This window comes from Acartia tonsa, chromosome 10 (genome assembly GCF_053477335.1).
Source record: "Acartia tonsa isolate MP-2025a chromosome 10, ASM5347733v1, whole genome shotgun sequence".
In the NCBI taxonomy this organism is placed as follows: domain Eukaryota; kingdom Metazoa; phylum Arthropoda; class Copepoda; order Calanoida; family Acartiidae; genus Acartia; species Acartia tonsa.
Window position 1 is genome coordinate 10,903,450 of NC_137269.1, and position 18,393 is coordinate 10,921,842.

An 18,393-nucleotide genomic window follows, 5' to 3' on the forward strand; every position below is an offset into this window, starting at 1 on the left:
ATATGTAATTTTAAAGCAAGATATATATTTTGATAATGTTTTATTGCAGATTTTCATATTAATTTTTTTTAATTTACATCATAAAAATGAAAGATTAAGTTAAAAAAGCTTTTAAAATGGAGCTAAAACTTTTATTTTGTATTATTTTTGTTATATTGAACAGAACCAATGCAAGTGATATTGAAAATCTAGAAAAAAGGATTGTTGATCTTGAACAATATATTCAAACTTTGGAAGCTAATTTGGTAAAAAAGTGAGTATAAATATTTTGCTTTTATAAATTTGGATTTTTAAATTTGGAATACTATATTTTTTTTACTATGGTTGCACCATCCTCCAAAATAGTTACAAAAACCTCCCAGGACCTATAAGAAGCTACATTGTAAAGGAGAACTAAATCAGTTTAAAGGTTAGCAAGATCCTTTGGTACAAACTGTTAGACTGATCCTGTTTCTTTAGTATATAGATAGAGAAAAAGTTCTTAAATGTCGTAATTATTCTACCTACATTATTTTCTCAAAATACCAAGAATTTTTTTATGAGAAAGCCTAAAATGTCACGTGTGACATCATAAAAATATGTCTAAAAAAAGGATGAGAGGAGAAGTGGGAAAGGAGACCCCTCAAAAAGAGATGGATTTTTATGACGTCACACGTGACATTTTCTCTTTTTTTTATTATTAGTAGGGTTGGGGTTGTAGTTATATTCTTGTTCTGTTTGGGAATAATTTTCTAAAAACAGTGTTTTAGATATGGACTAATACAGCATTGTGAAACACCAGATGTTCCTCATGGACGTGTAACATGTTCCTCTCAATTACTTAAACCTGGAGAATCCTGTAGGTAAGGAATTGATCCTCCCACTCGAACATACTTTTGAACACGGAAACCGTCAGGCTATTATTATTAATTTAGAGATGCAGTATACCGTAAATGAGTATCCAAATTGCGCCTGTTCACATTAAAGTACGTTTATGGTTAAGATGCTGTATTATGTAAATGCTTTTAATTCATTTGTCATGGAAAAAAATGTTTTAGTGTATCTAATTATCATAATGATTACGATTACTAATTTTTTGATGATTAAACATTTGATTTAGAGTTCTATGTAACAGTGGATACATAGTTACTCCTGGACATGGCAATGCTACCTGTCAATCTGGTGGACAATGGTCACTACAATTAGAATGTGAGGTAAGTGCTTTCCTTCTAAGTACCGACTGAGCACCCCCCCATAACATTGAAATTTATTGAAAATAAGAGGGGGGGGGGGGGGAGTTTTATTCTGTGCCAAATTCTGGGTGGCAACTCAGTAACCAATGTTAAATATTACCTGACCAACAAAAAAAACGAAAAGCAACCCTCAGTAATTCCCTCCATCCCCCCTTTAATTTTGAAATATATTAAAAATGAGGTGAGGGGGGGGGGGTATATATGCCAAATCATTTGTGGCAACTTAGTTCTCAATATAACCTGACCAACAAGAAAACGGAGAGGGGTGCATGAGTGCTTAACATACTTTTGATCTAGGTGCCTGTGATAATACTATCTGGGGGTCAGACAAGTCTATCCAACTGGGGAGGGGATAGTTCCTCTGACTCGTCTGTGGAAATTTTAGATTTAGAGAATCAAAAGCACTGCAAACCTTACATTCCAGGTATTTAACAATCCAATCCTATATTTAACCCTTAACGATAGGAGGAGGAGGGGGGAGTTGAATGCTCCCTCCCTCCCTCCCCCTCCTCCCTCCGTTTTTTCTATCTCATTTTTAGTGTGTGAGAGATAGAGGGCTGTAACGTTTTAAATATTGATATGACACATATCTGAGAGTTGAATTTTATTTAATATTTCCATCCTGGCGGGTACAGGATGTCAGTAAAACCAGATAAAAAGCAAAATATTGTTTTGACTTTAACAAAGCATTATATGTTACTAAAATACCTATGCATAGTAGTACATCCTTATATGAAATATAGGCGTTCAAGTCAATTTCTGATTTCAGGTATGATCCTGCAGGTCCTGATCCTAGGTCTACAGCAATTTTGAAATGATTTCTTTATCCGCAATTTTTACTCAGACTTCAAATTTTAAACATAGGCTTTCCTAACATATCTAAATGACACATATAAAAGGGGGGAAGAGCATAAACCATCTTTTGAGAATATGTTCAATATCTAAATTAATTTAAATTTTAGATATGCCATTTTGGAATAATACACACAGAATAATTCACAACCTTATCTATAGTCCAGGTAAATGTAATTGAGATAATATTTTCCAATGTGGCTTCAAAACTGAATAATAATAATTGTATAATAGACAATTTTAAAATAAAAACCATAAAATTAATACCTTGGTAAACACGCGGAAAGCTGTCTAGTATGCGATGCCATCAATAACTATTATACAATCCAATTTTCCAATCATCTGTCGTTTTTAAAAATAAAAAATATATTTTTTTTCTCAATAACTTTATTGTAATCCTTTTACTGGAATCAGACACAATTGTCTGTATTCAGTATTAGTTTTCAAGTATTTTTAATTATGGAAGCTATTCTCTTTCCCTTTTTTCTGTCTGCTCGACCTATCAGTCAGTCCATAATGTTATAGGGAGATTTGATTTTTTTTATGAAAGCACCCTATACTTCTGAGCATCCAGTATATACTTTTATTGGTCCGAGAATTCATCATTCATACAACTACAAAACTATTGATATTTAAACATTTACAAGTCATATGTAAAAGGTTTTGTGATTTTTTATAGTTATATTCTTGATTTATGAAGCTAAACATTCGTCCATTCAGACTTTTGTTGTGTTTTACTACTTATGGATGTTGTCATCCTTGTTTTTGTATTTAGAGACCTCTGAGATATTATCTTGTGGTGGGTTGAGTGGTGAGTCCCGTGCAACTTGTGACAGCTGGAAATTTAAACCTGCAGCAACAGAATGGAGCTTTCATAGTTATCCACATAAAGGTTACCAATCATTTCTTAATATATTTTTCAGTATTCCTTCAAAACCGAATATTCGGTGGATTAGACCGGTTCTCAGCTAAACTGAAAAATTATGCCTAGCATAGTATTATATCTAGATTTCTACAACTATAAAAATGTACAATCATAAGATTAAAATCAGCCTTTGGCATCTCGGGGCTAAAAAAACTTGTTTTAATCTTATAACTGTACATTTTATATCCGCGGAAAGCTGTTTATAATACGATGTGAGAAATAAGTTCGAATGGCCTAAAGATTAAAACTTCTTCCTAGCTATACTGAAAAATCATGTATGGCCCCTATGGTCTAAAAAAAACTGGCTTTAATCTTATATATTTCAAATTTAATATCCGCAGAAAGATCTCTATAATACGATGCGATAAATAACTATTATTACCCTATATTTATCAATCGAGACCAATAATCCACCCAACTTCTTTTTCATATTTAGTATAAAAGGTCTTTGTAAAAACCGGTTTTTAAGTCATAATTTGTTAAAATAATTAATTTTAAATATTTGAAACTTAAATGTCCTATGATAGGTTTTCAAAATATATAAAGCATTTTATATAATTAAATTTTTAAAAATCTCATTTCTCTTATAAAAACCCTGTAGAAAAAAGTCCAGATTTCTTTATATCTATTATGATAATTTAGTTGTATTGATCAGGACCTGGAATTGAGGAGGCAATGGACGCTTTTGCTGGAATCACAGGGTATGCTCAAATTAAATCTTTTTGGCTCGAAATATGTATCATCTATCATTGATTTTCCTTGCTGTTATTTAAAGGTCCTGATCAATACAACTAAATTATCATAATAGATATAAAGAAATCTGGACTTTTTTCTACACGGTTTTTATAAGAGAAATGAGATTTTTTAAAACTATATAAAATGCTTTATATATTTTGAAAACCTATTATGGGACATTTAAGTTCCAAATATTTGAAAATAATTATTTCATCAAATTATGACTTAAAAACCTATTTTTCCGAAGGCCTTATTTTTGAAGATTTATGGACGATGAACAATTTAAAGGTTGTGCAAAAAAAGGCCTTTGTAAAAACCGGTTTTTAAGTCATAATTTGTTGAAATAATCATTTTTAATTAATTGAAACATAAATGTCCCATGATAGGTTTCAAAATATATAAAGTATTTTAGATATTTTTTTTTTCTATAAATAATTAGGTTTTTAAAAAACTTATTTCTATTATGATAATTTTGTTGTTTTGATCAGGACCTGGAATCGAGATGACAATGGACGCTTTTGCTGGAATCAAAGGGTATGATCAAATTAACTCTTTAATGGCTCGAAATATGGAGAGTTCGACTAAATTTACTGCCATTTTCTATCATTACATAGTTTTCGACAACTAAGTTACTCAATAATTAAAAATAATCACCCGTTCTTCCATCATCTCTTTGTCTATATTTTACAAAGCTAGAAACCCAGGGAAGAATTGAGAAAAATGGTTTTCCTAGCTGCTATCTAAGGTGAACAGCAGTTTTTTTTATTGTATGAAGAATCCCTAAAATAATGATCATCCATTATTGATTTTCCTGGCTGTTATTTACGATAGTCGATGGATATTTTTTTTGTGAAAATTCTTTGGTCCGTTGTCAGTAATGAACAACCTCTAATAATTGTCTTTTCCCTGCAGGCGTGTAGACCCAGACAAACTAACGCATCCTCATGTTGAGAAAGGAAGATATGCGGCTGAATCTTTTACAATGGACTCAACGTAACCTTTATTTAGATATTAACATGGAGGATTATACCAGTGGCGTGCGAAGCTAAATTTCCCCCAGGGGGCACTTTGCTTTTTTTTTTTGGGGGGGGGGGGGGTTGATTATGTATACCAATTTTGAATAAGGGCGTTTTAAGGGGGTGTGGTTACTTCATTATGGCCATTCTAATCCCTATCCCTTCTTCCCCATCCCAATCCCCCTTCTCTTTTCCACATCTTTTGTCACCATCTCTTTTCCCCATCTCTTTTTCCCATCTATTTTCCCCATTACCTGCCTTGTTATATTCAGCAACAAAAGATTGAAACTTTTATCTACACTAGTTAAAAAATGTATTGAACATAATTGGCAATATTAAAATTTGGTGAGATTAATTGGATAAGAACTGTGTAATTGGCGCGAAGCGGCAAATTTTTTTTTTTTTTGGGGTAATTCACGTACTTTTGGAAACATTGAAACAGATTTGCTATTTAAGGGGGAAGGGGGCAAAATGGGGCATTTTTGTTAACCAGAGGGGGCGAAAAGGGGCATTTGTGAACATTTAGGGGGGGGGGCAGTGGCTAGGGGGGGGGGGCGTTTTGGGCGTTAGGGGGAGAGCGAGCGCCCTAAATGCCCCCTTCGGTTTCGGTTTGCACGCCACTGGATTATACCCACAATTGGCACAGCAAAAGTAAACTTTACAGCATATCTTTCAAATCAATTTTAGCTCTAGATAAATTTCAATTAATGATAAATATTTTGGTTATGTATACCAATGAATGAGTGCGTTTTAATAAGATAACTACTACAAACTCTTATGGTTGCAGTATGGATTATTCATGTAACACGGCTGACTTGTTTTTACAAGATTGCTTATACCATTGAGCATCTATAGTATGATTTACTTGGTCCGTCAGCCTGGCAGCCATGCTTCCATTTTTTTTTCTGACAGACAAACGGACAAACAAACAGTACGGCATTTCGAATTATATGTTAGTTTTCAAACAATTAAATTATTGCAGACCCATGATTTTGGGAGGTATGGTGTTTGATGAAGAAAGTCATCAGGTAATATATTTTTAATGGGTGTATGTAGGCTGTTTTTTTTCTGCCCTCGAAAACATAAAATTTATTCATAGCGAAGCTACTCTACAATTAACTTTATATGTCCTTCAGTCCGTCTGTCTCTCTTTAAGGGATATGCAATTTTCTTGACTGTTAATTAAGATAGACAGCTGAAATGTTTTGTTGATGATGTCCTGTAGTATATCCTCTTCAAACATGGCTGCCTTTGGAAGTAACCATAATCATATTTTTTAGGCTACAAAAACATCAAGAGCGTTTCCTGTTGATTGGTATAGTCTCAAGTAAATGTTAGAAATACCTTCAAATACATCTCAGGGGACAATGTATCGCTTCGTGTTCGAGCTATCTCAGCACAACTTGAAACTGTAATTGCTGGTTTAAAGCGTGCATGTACCAAAAGGGTATTTAGTTACCCAACAGACAACCAACACTTGAATTGTACGACCCTTATCTGAAAGTCCTAACGGTGCCTACTAATGAGTCGCACCTGTTTCTAGGCCGAGGCAACTATTGATATATTAGGCCAATAACAGTAAGCTATAAGTTATTTTAAGTTAAATCAAATAAATGGCAAAAAAATAAAACATTATCAATCAAGTTTGCTATAATGTAATGAAAATATTTCTATGGATATTGTAATCCTCGTTTTAGATAATATTATAACTTCAAATTACATGCAGGAAGAAGAGGTTTAAGAATAATTTGACCCCTTCCCCCCCGGGTTTAAATATCTCATATATCAAAAGTTATGTTTGTTTAATAGTAAACCGAAACCAAAAGGTTGGAGAGGAGAGAAAAGCAGGTACTCAGCTATCCCGTGTAAGGTATTTGTATAACAATTAGTATCGAAGATACTCTATAACATAGACGTCCAAGGGGGGGGGGAGGGTAAAGTTTCCCCCTACCCTGGGGGTGCCGTAGTCACCCCCAACCATTTAGGAGGGGGTATTTACCCCCCCCCCTCAAAAAAAAGCTTGGACGCTCCTGCTCTATAATTCAATTTCTTTGCTTGTACGTCTGTCCGTCCGTCAGCCTGTAATGTTAGGGGTTTGGTATTTTCTCAACTGCCATTATTCAGGATAGATGGCTGAAAAACAAGGAGCATTAATTATATAATGTACTTGTTCCGCGTTTTCCAATATTTTAATAATTGATTTATTATATCTTAATTTCTGCTTCTTAAATAACTTTGTCCATAAGTCTAACCGTTATTATTCCTGCATTACGAATTATGGTTATTATTGTACTTGTTACATTTTAAATTGCTAGAAATGATTGGGACACCCCTAACCCCCCCAAAAAAATAAAATCCCCCCCCCCATTTTTTGCGAATTTTAAAAAATTTTGCGGATTCATTTTTTTTACGAATTTTGCGAATTCGTCATTTATTAGCGAAAAATTGCAATCCATTCGCTTTTTTTTTCGGCTGGGTAGGTAAAAGAAGATTTAATTATATCTCTTGGGGCAAAGCCCCTAGAGGCTAGGGGCGAAGCCGCTAGTAATACTATATTTAAATGTCTTTAATGTTTTAGATGAATATACCGAGAGCCTTTTTTTGCTCTGTAAAGGTAAGTAAATTTGCTATCATATTATAGATATTTATTTTTTTTTAGTATAGACAGTTTTCCGCGGATAATAAAATACAAAGTTATTGATCTAAGACAAAATAAATATAAATGGGCGGAAAGTATGTTATCACTCCCCCTCCCCTCTACCCTTTCTAAGAAAAAAGGATTTACTGTTACTTTCCCTAACTATATTTGGATGCCATAACCTTCCAGTGCCAATTCTTTATTTACTTTATTTACTAAAATAACTTTTTAAATTTCAATTTTCCCAGGTAGATGATTATGGGGTGGTAAATATTGGTGGATTCAGCAATAAAACTACAACACTCGATGTTGATTTCAGGTATGTGGCAACGTCCAAGTTCAACAGTGAAACTATTGCCCCCCCCCCCCCCCCCACTTGCAAATAAACACCATCTAAGTTAGATGATATCATTTGGACCCTCCCGTATAAATTTTAAACAAACTCCTATCATTTTTTAAAAGCGAAGCTTTTCTATAATTAGGGTCGGTCCGTACGTCCGTCACACACGGATAGCTTTTTTCGTTAATTTAGGCGTGTTAGAATTGTTCTATCGATTTCAAACTTTGCATGTGGATTCCTTTAGTGGTTAGGTACGATTTAGAAAGCGTAACAACTCTATAATCATTAAAAATATGTCCGTACTTCCATTTTAGACATGTTGATTTTTTTACTTTTTTTAACAACAAATTTTTATGTGATCTAATCATCCGATTGATCTGAGTTTTTGTATGTTGATTCCTGGGACAACAAACCATAATGTTATAAGCGAAGCAACTCTATAATCAAGTCCTAAAAATGTAAGTATGTCCATAAACATTATTCATCAAGCAGTTTTTCAACCAATTTACTTACAATTTTGCTTCGACTCTTATACATTTATATTCTAATTATTCAGTTATGACACTATATAAGTGCTAATGTCCGTTTGTCCTACCGTTTCAGTGCTTCGCTTTTATGGATGTTGTCATCCTTGTTTGTCATACAATTCATACAATACATTTTGAACATACATGTTATTTCAGTTCTACTTAACTTTAAATGTTTTTTGATACTATTTTAGAGAATGTGTTCATAGAAAATTTGAAGATATTAATGACAACCAATATCAACAATTTCTTATGTAAGATCATGTTTTTAGTAGCAAAGCTACTCTATAATTTGAAATGTCCATGTGAAACGTTTTTGGGGAAACGTGATTTTCTCAGCTCCTGTTAAAAATAGACGCCTGAAATTAACAGGGATTAATTAAGTTGTCATTCTTAACCAAGTTTAATAAAGATATGTCGATTAATTGGGGTGCTAGATCTATCCATATTTGTTTAGCTTCGCTACTTATGGATGTTGCCGTCCTTGTTTTAAATGCTTTTGTTGTGTTAACAATAATTTTTAATTGTAATAAGGATGACAACATCCATAAGAAGCGAAGCACTAAAAAACATGGAAGGTCAAACGGACAAAGTTATTCATGAGGAAGATTTTCAGTGGTCATATCAAAGAAAAAGAAAAAAAACATGTGTTTTTAATTTAAATTAAATAATTAAATATTTTTTTAAAGTATACTTATCTTTTGTAGCATTACCAGCAGACTGACAGACCAAGTAAAGAGTATCTTCACCAAAAAAAAATCAGCAGCATATCTCAAATAGCAGAAAAGAAATTCACATTACCAACTTGGCTTTAAGTACAGACGGACAAGTTAAGTTATATTAAATATGTTACTAAATTTTATTTTATTATTAAGAAGTCACAAAAATTTGACTGATGACATGCCAAATTTACCAATTCCCCTGTCAGGTAAAAGTACTTCTTAAATAAAAGTAACATGACGTCTATCTGTATTCTTGTATACAAGTATCACTCTGTAGATCTTGCTAACCGCTGAACCGATATAGTTCTCTTTTAAAATCTAGCTTAAAAAATAGGTCCAGGGAAGGTTTAAAACTAGTTTCGGGTACCATAATCCTCCTAAAAAAATTTCTTTAGACAAAAAATTACCTCAACTCCTATTTTTTCTTTTTTTTTACATAAAATTGACCCCCAAAATCAACTTAACGTGTCACTTAAAAGAAAACTTTCAAAAAAGTTCCAAGTCTAGGTTATAATTTTATTTTAGGTCATGCATGTTCTGCATTACCAAATTCTAGAAACATTCTATTAACTGGTGGAAAAAGGCAAGTAGAAATAACTTTATGTCAAATATGGTTTTATTCAAAAGCTCAAAATATGTGAAATTTTAAAATGCTTAAATAACATTGATTTTTAGCTATTAAAATGAAAAATATAAATATTTTTTTAGCCACGATATTCAGATGGTTCGGGCTTACGAAACTAGTATTACTTTTGTGATTTTTATTTAAATATTCGTGAAAAGTTGTCTGTAATACGATGCTACACATGGTCTTTTCAGTACCGTTCGAATCCAGCAGATCTTAATCGGTTTTGAAGAATTATATTTTTTCAGGCATGAGAAGGACACATCAAAATCACATACATATTTGTTTGAGTAAGACAACCTTTTTTATTCTTTAAGAAAACGAAATTGTGTGGAATAACTATAAACCTACTGATTCTGTGGTGGTTCTCAGCTATTTTAGAGGGGGGTTGGCTTCCTTATCTTACATTACCCTTCCAAACAAAAATTTTCTTTAAAAAAAAAATTCGGAGCTGGATCTTTAAATCATTTTAGTGGTGAGCCAGATCGGGGTGAGCCGAATTTCAGCCAATCACAGCGCGGCATTTCATACAATACTGTGCTCTCATTAGTGGAAAGTTGGCTCACCCCGATCTGGCTCACCACTAAAATGATTTGAAGATCCAGCTCTGATCTCTCCCATTCCCTGCAATAGACGCTAGGAGCTAAGCAACTAGCAAATATAAAAGAGAAAATATTTTCTTATTATTAAACCTAGTTACAAATATAAATATGAAATTCCCTATCCAAATAACCCATGTTTCGATTAAATAATGGATAATTATTCGATGTAAGTACATCCCCAATAATGATAAACGAAACTTCCCCTTCCGTAGAACAAATGACAAGACTTTGGGTACCAGTAAAATTTTCTGTATAATATCCCCTCCCCCCTTGAATAACCCCATTATATTTATATTTATTTTGTAGCTGGAAAGATGGAACATGGAAAAAACAATGGGATATGGTGAAGCCAAGGTTTAAAAGCTACTAAAAATTTATAATCTCAAAGTTTTGCTACTATATAAACAAACATTAGCAGAGGGTCCTCAAGTCTATTGTCAATATAAGAAAGACATATACGATATATGGAGTGGCAGTTTCTAGTTTTGTTTGTTTACTACTTTAGGTCAGGTTAGGTTAAGTTATATTAGCCACTGGGGGGTAGCCCCGCAGAATTAGGTCACCGCAGTTATAGGAACAACGGAGTTAGGGTTAGAGGCATAGCGGAATAACTGCTTCTCTGCTTAATTTAAACTTATTATTTATTATCTTGTATGGAAGCACAATTATTTATTTATTTATCATCAATGTTATATTTGAGGTTTGGTCATAAGATGATAACAGTTGGTGATAAGATGTATGCTATTGGTGGAAGTTCTGAGGATAATGTTGTTGATTCTATAGAACAATATGATCCCATTCAGGGGTAAGCATCATTTTGTGATGTAGGTGCTTGTACAGTAAGATATTAGTTTATTCATCACTAGCCATCTAGCAACTCTAGCCCTAAGGCACATCTTTAATTTAAGGAAAAAGTAAAAAAAAAATACTAGGACCTATATATAAAGCTTCAGGGGCGTCCAAGCTTTTTATTTTGGGGGGGGTAAAATTTTTTTAAGGGGGGGTAATTCGTTTTTGGGGGGGGTAAAATGCGCAAATTTTTTTACCCCCCTTAAAATTTTTACCCCGGGGGTAAAATTTGCTTGGTGGGGGTAATAACCCCCCCTAAAATCTGTTGGCAGGGGTAAAATTTGTTTACCTCCCCCAAAATTTACCCCAAGAGTAAAATGTTTGGGGGGGGTAATTTAAATTTTTTAAAAAGGTTGTATAAAAAATGCGCGCGGAGCGCGCAAAAAATTTTTTTTATAGAGATTTTTTATTTTGGGGGGGGTATTTACCCCCCCAAAATTGCTTGGGGGGGTAAATACCCCCTCCTAAATGGTTGGGGGTAAATTTTAAATGGGGGGGGGGGTAATCGCCCCATTAGCCCCCCCCCCCCCTTGGACGTCTATGAAAGCTTACCTAAAAAGGAGAGCTCAATTGATTAAAAAATTTGCAATAATATATAAGTCTAAACAAAATTTTGTATAATTCAATTGCAAAATAGCGTAAATAAAGGATACTGTTTATGGACATACTTACATTTTAAGGACTTAATTATAGAAATTCTTTGGTGATGATATTATACCTTGTTGTCCTAGGAATCATTATTCCAATTTCCAAAAATGTACGCAAATTTGCATATACAAATTTAGAAATCGAAAATACAATTAATCAGAATTCTTTAATTTTCTAAATTTCATTAATTGCAATTAATTGTAGGAAATGGAAAGAAATTGAAATTAAATTGGACAAACCCCGAGTTCATTTTGGTCTAGGTAGGTTTATTTCTTTTAGCGAGGCTCTATAAATGACATTGTATGTGTGTCAGTCTGTTCACCAGTCAGTCAGTACGTCACTCTATGGGGAAAAATAATATGGATGTTGTCATCCTTGTTCAATTATTAATCAAAATAAGAATAAATAAAAACATGCAATGGAATTATGATAGCGGACTACAAATGACAATGTAAAGAGGGGAAAATGTTAAAAAAGAATTTTTACACAATAATTAAACAAAATCTTTAACATACTTTTATAGTTTATTTTTAATTTTTAGTTCTGGTACCAAGATCTATTTTAGCAGTTTGTTGAAGTTAAATGTTCATTGATATTAATTTTGTAAAATGTTTATTATAAAATAAATATTACATTATGTTTTTCTCTTTTTAACATTCAGGCATTACAGATTTCGGGACAAGGGCTGAAAATAAAATAAAAATACATTAGCGAATATAACCTTTTAGTAATGTTTATATATAGTTATAATCTATTTATATGTTTTTATGGAATTCTAAGTAAGTTGATTTTATTTTAAAAAATTACCTAATCCAAAATGCGCTCTTGGTTTGTTAAACTTTAAAGGTACTTCACTCCAACCACTAAAAAAGAAAGAAGGATGAAAAACAATTTTATAATCTTATAAATCTTTAAGGGTTTGTAGTTTTTACTGTTTAAATTACAAGCGGTTATGTCTCTAGAGGTCTAGAGACATCCTTTTACTTTTATATAAGGATAGGTACAGGCAAGGAAGTCCAAGGGGGGGGGGGTAAAGGGGTGATTACCCCCCCCCCATTTAAAATTTATCCCAACCATTTAGGAGCGGGTATTTACCCCCCCCCCCCCCCCAAAAGAAAAAATCCATAACAAAAAAAATTTGCCCGCTTCGCGCGCATTTTTAATACTAAATATTTAATAGTGTTTCATTATTAGGTAGGTACCTTTTTACATTATTAAATTACCTCCCCCCCCCAAAAAAAAAAAAAAAAATTACACCAGGGGTAAATTTTGGGAGGGGTAAAAAAATTTACCCCTGCCAACAGATTTCAGTGGGGGTAATTTCCCCCCCCCCTAAGCAAATTTCGACCCTGGGGTAATTTTTTTTTTTTTTTTTGGGGGGGGGGGGGGTAAGAAAATTCGGGGGGCGGCGCCATTTTACCCCCCCCAAAAAAAAAAAAAATCACACCCCCCTTAAAAAAATTTTACCTCCCCCCCCCCTTCAAATAAAAAAGCTTGGACGCCACTGGGTTCAGGGGTAGCGTTGATGAAAGTTTTTCATAACTCAATTCATATCAATTTACATTGCCCCCTTTAACTATTGCAGATAAAGGGACATTACAACATGGAAGACTTTTAACGTGTCGTCGCTAATAATATCATCATAAATAATGTAAAATAAACATAGATGCCAACATCCATACATAGCGAAGCACAAACAAATTAAAAGATGTCTAGAAAACAAACAGAATAAAAAGTTACATCTAGAGTGGATGCTAATAAATCAGATAGATCATCTAAAATAATTTCAGCAACATATTTGATATTGCAAAGCTACTTGCCCATTTATCTACAATTACACAACTTTTTGAACAATCAGCACGCAAGTTCTAAACATTTTTTTATCGTTAAAAACTTACGGACAGTCACAGACGAACGAAAATTTGAAATCTAGAGTAGCTTCGCTACTAATACTATTTGTTTACCCTGTGCTAGTGTTGTATTCTTCTATGCTGTCCAAAAAATTTATTTCATTATATTTTCCGCCAATGGCAAATATTCTGCCCCCGATATTTACCACTTGGTGTCCAAATCTAAATTACAATATAGCTAGTTTGAAGCGCAGAAGCGCAGCAATATAAAATATAGAAGAAACATGGATATTATGAAAGGGTAAAATTGTCGTCAATTAAGGTTGCTAACATAGACATCATTTATTAGTAAGTTTGTTCTTCTAATAGGAGGAGAGTGAATGGGATAAAGGAGCTGGGTCGTTATTTTAGCCAGCTAAAAGTTTCATTTTGTACATAAAAATCAAAGTAATGATAAATCCATTGCATCAAGAAATAACCTAACTGGCGCTTTCACACAAAGTACCTTGATGAACACAAAAATACCCCTTCCCTCTCCTCAAATAAATTAAAATAAGAAGGGTAATTTTACGTTTATTTCTTTATTTAAGGATATTGGGTAATGGGTAGCTCCGTAGGGTTAAAGCATTGCACATGATTTTAGCTCCCGGAGGGGTTAGAAATATTGGAAAATTTATTTGCAATTTATTTCAAACATAGATCTTTAAGGTTCAACTGTCACTTTGAGAGAAAGCACCAAAGTATGATCTTATATACTTTAAACTTATATGTCTAATTGTAAGGTGAATCAATCTGTAATTTATATCTGAGTGTATGTGCATCATCTTAGACGAATAGACAGGTCTAATTATAATGTAGCTGCACTACAAAAATATAAATTAAAGGTTAAAATTAATATCTTTACCTTGGTTTCTTCATATCCCACTGTTTAGACCAAGTATTATTGGCCCAACTGAAAATAAAAATAAGTTTTTTTTGGAAGCATTGATGATCTATAGTTTGGGTTTAATAAGACTTTTCCCAGTATCGCTTTGAACCCTATTAATCCGCTGAAATAGAACCGGCTCTCGGCCATGATAAAAAAATCATGTTTAGCATCGCATTACAGACAATTTTCCACAAATATCAAAATGAAAGTAATAAAATGAAAATCAGTTTTTAAAATCGTATAATTTTCATTTTGATATCTATGAAAAGCTGTCTATAATACGATGCAATACCTATTAATTATCAAATATTAAAATACAGGAGGGAAAGTGTAATGAGACATTCTAAATCATGTCACTTTTTTATCAATTACTGTCCCTATTTCTAAATTCAAAATAATACTTGGGGGAGGGAAGTTTACATAGAATAAGGAGGAATAGAAGTGAAAACCCTAAAAATTTCTGGGAAATTTGAAGGAATCTTTGACTTGCGCAGTAAAGACAATAATGCTGAAATACAAATCACAATGACTAGTTGGACAAAATTTAATTTTTATCAAAATCTAATATATACTATTAAAAATTTATTTGATCTTCATGATTTAAAATAATGTATTGTAGTGTACACGCTTGACTTTAGAACTATTTATATTACTTTTAAGCATTCAGAAGGTAATTATTAACCCTTAAACATAAGTATCTGATTAAGACTAACACCTATGATATACACCTCTTATTGAAGTGAGACAGCATTAGCTGCTTGGTCGATTTAGACAAAGATAAAAAGTTACTTAACAATATGTTGTTTTAATTTTGGTAAGTATGATTGACCACATTGGAAGGGACAGTTAAATGGGTACAGCCCCTTCTTCCCCCCTACCACATGTTAATGTATGGATGTAGTTGCTATCATGTATAAATCAGCTGTTTAAAAACATACATAAGAGCGCAACCTAGTTTTATAATATGAATACCGAGACCAATATTTTTTGTAAATTTTCTTACATAATTAAATTTTTTAAGGCTTAAATGCACATCAAATTCCTTTTTAATCCATTGTGAATAGGGAAGATAAAGCTGGAAGCTTGGCTACAAGGCTTTTAGTAAATTATTGGAATAGGAATTTATTTTGAATATTTTTTCTGAATAATTACTGAAATCATGTTATTTACTAACAGCCTTGTAGCCGTTTTGGTCTTTCAAATGGTCCAATTTTATTTCAGGCTAGCCGGGCAGAATCTTCTACCTGGATTCTATTCTATACTTTATCTTCTTTGGAAGTTTATAGATAATCTGACCTGTAAACAAAGGTTTGAGACTGGGTTTGATCAGATTCAAATCTAGATTTAAATAAACAAGGATGACAACATCAATAAGTAGCAATGAACAAATAAAAAAGAGAGAGAAAAAAAAATTTGATAAAACGTAAAGATAAAATAAAATCACGAAACCTTTATAAATTGAAATTGTTTTGTAGAAATAACGATGGACCAATTAATAGACACAGTAATATAAATCTTTTTTAAAAAGCTGAAAAATTCATGGTTTCTCAAAGAATATCAATTTAATATATTAAACGTATAGAGTAGCTCCACAACCAAAAAAAAGCTTATACTACCTTTGACCACCAGTGACTATAATTTCTTTGTTATTTGGTAGTACAGCACATCCATGACCTATAAAATTGAACAAGGATAATGTTATCCATAAGAAATGCTACACTAATAATTGCCAACCTGCCACTTCATACTGTTAATTATACTGCCCCCCATCAACAAAAATGTTTTCTGTCTCATTGGGTTTAAAACTTTGAGGACTTGAACAAACGTGCAGTGTCCAAACTTTTCCACCAATTGTTTTAATACATAAAAATAAAAACTTATGTTTCTTAATCTGGATTGTATATAAATTCAACTTTTATTGTCTTATCCTTTAGGATCCTTGATAATATTACCAATAAATGTAGTAGTCTAATGCGACTAATACAACACTGAACATTATAAAGAAAAAACTCTATAAACTGTTATACAGTAGAAATATAAAAAAGCTACCTGACAAAGGATAAGGTAAATCTGCCATTTTTTCCACTGATTCAGAATTTTCTCTGAATTAAATGATATTTACATCAGACAATAGAGATAAATTTGAATTCATCAATGATTCAAAAGACGTTCTAACTTTGTTTTTATGTGCATTTTATTGATTTTCTTACAAAGAAGTTAAATTTTTTTTACAGGTCTGATTTATTTTAGGTGAAAAAGATTATTAGATTTAGGTTTTAGATTTGGGTCAGGAAAGTACCACAAGGGATCTCTTTAGCATTTATGTAATTAAAAAAAACAGGCCAGGCGAAAAATTTAAATTAATAAATTTATCTACTTTATTCTATTTAGCTTGCCACTTGCCTTTAGGGGATTCATCCCAAATAAGGGTGTTCCCCATCAACATCACTATCTTTTTAAACAAAAAATTGAAAAAAATGAGAAGGGTGGAGTTGGGACCATTACTAAACTTCCCTGATAATCGGGCTTGCCGTTTACGAGATATTTTAGAACACACATGCATGGACCACTACTGTAATGATCATAAAAAATGTAGTTCTTACTTTTTCCACAACTTAAATTCTTTATCATCGTTAGGAGGTGAGATTCTATAGCATCCACTAAGACACAAAAGTTACGTTTGATCATTGAATAATATAATTAACTTTACTAATGAGATTATTTAAATAGAAATTGATATATTGTTTTTTTATATCAATGGACAGGGGCAATTTAGCTTACTAATATTAAACTCGTTTATTGGTCAATTCGTTCATCCAGTATGAAAAGGGGCGGATTGGGTAAAAGAGGTGGAAGGGATAATGGAAGTTTTAAAGAACATGAAACTCTGCTGTAAGATTCAAGCTAATAATACATCCATTTTTTTAACTAACCTGTAGGAAACATTTGAAATGACTTGATTGTTGCTAAACCCACCAGTAAATACTACAGCTCTACCATCTATCTTTATATAGACAAGGATGACAACATCCATAAAGAGTGGGTACAATAATCATTGATAAACAAACGACTAAAGTTTCATGGCAGATTATCATTGTTTATGTCTCATAAAAAAGGAAAAAGACAGAAAATAACAAATCACAAAACTTATAACAGGATTAAGTGTCTTTGTCATTTTAAGCAGAGCGACAGACATACAAAACCAAGTCAATAATATACAGGATGCTTAATAGTACCGAGAATCATCACCAAAAATTTCGGTTTTCCGAATTGGCAGCTGTATAAAATCTCATTTCCCTAATAGCTTTACGGACGGACGTACAGAAATGTAAATCATGGAATAGCTAAATTAGTAAAAGTAGTAAAGAACACACAATACAAAAAAATCAAGGTTGTTAAAGGCTAAACGTTTTCCGTACAAACATCTTTCATAACATTTAGCGGCTGAAATTAGCATAACAAAAGTACAACACCTATCATAACGGCATGCGTCTTCCTAATTTATTACCTGAACAGCACAAAAGAATGCTCGTGGTATTGAAAGCTGAAAATGTAAATATTAAATAGCAAAGATACTCTATAAAGAAACTTTAAAATGTAGTGAATATAATGTTTATAGTTCTATCTAAAATGGAAGAAATCTCTAAAAGCAAAACCCTCCTCATATTGGCTTAATTATAAAAATTTAATATTAAATTGGTTTTTTGAGGGGTTGGTCTATTTTAGTAAGATGAATTTTGTTGGTTATTAAACCTAAGTTAGGTATAGAGTAACCATGTCGGGATAGGTTTAACATAACTATGTCTCCACAGGATTATTATTTGATTCTTTATTTGTCTTTATCATTTACATACAAAGATTACATTTAAAGTTTATCAATATTATTTTAAAAGTCATTCACAAT

At 32.5% G+C, this 18,393-nt stretch overlaps 2 protein-coding genes across 3 annotated transcripts in view; one reads left to right on the plus strand and one right to left on the minus strand.

Moving 5' to 3' along the window:
* Positions 1–12,355, plus strand: LOC145329370 (uncharacterized). 2 transcript variants are annotated; one of them, XM_080173455.1, is made up of 21 exons: positions 1–253; positions 750–842; positions 1,100–1,193; positions 1,530–1,656; positions 2,195–2,251; positions 2,860–2,976; positions 4,233–4,278; positions 4,657–4,737; positions 5,743–5,788; positions 6,041–6,087; positions 6,570–6,630; positions 7,339–7,374; positions 7,647–7,717; positions 8,460–8,519; positions 9,141–9,193; positions 9,513–9,570; positions 9,861–9,902; positions 10,521–10,568; positions 10,915–11,019; positions 11,916–11,971; positions 12,253–12,355. In XM_080173455.1, the coding sequence occupies exons 1-21, from the start codon at positions 117–119 to the stop codon at positions 12,285–12,287; spliced, it is 1,470 nt and encodes a 489-aa protein (XP_080029581.1). In that variant the 5' UTR covers positions 1–116; the 3' UTR covers positions 12,288–12,355. The 2 variants fall into 2 exon arrangements, with proteins under 2 accessions (XP_080029581.1, XP_080029582.1); XM_080173456.1 differs by lacking the exon at positions 4,233–4,278 and adding an exon at positions 3,665–3,710 and having other exon boundaries at positions 9–253.
* The window catches only part of LOC145329372 (uncharacterized), a 21,251-nt gene continuing 15,118 nt past the window's right edge, over positions 12,261–18,393 (minus strand). Inside the window, exons 13-22 of the mRNA XM_080173457.1 lie at positions 17,998–18,033; positions 17,423–17,493; positions 17,093–17,149; positions 16,539–16,591; positions 16,106–16,163; positions 15,786–15,827; positions 14,466–14,513; positions 13,676–13,783; positions 12,519–12,574; positions 12,261–12,396 (exon numbers count right to left, since the gene is read on the minus strand). Of these exons, the coding sequence (XP_080029583.1) occupies positions 12,362–12,396; positions 12,519–12,574; positions 13,676–13,783; positions 14,466–14,513; positions 15,786–15,827; positions 16,106–16,163; positions 16,539–16,591; positions 17,093–17,149; positions 17,423–17,493; positions 17,998–18,033 (564 nt within the window). The 3' untranslated portion in view covers positions 12,261–12,361. The remainder of the gene's footprint in view (positions 12,397–12,518; positions 12,575–13,675; positions 13,784–14,465; positions 14,514–15,785; positions 15,828–16,105; positions 16,164–16,538; positions 16,592–17,092; positions 17,150–17,422; positions 17,494–17,997; positions 18,034–18,393) is intronic.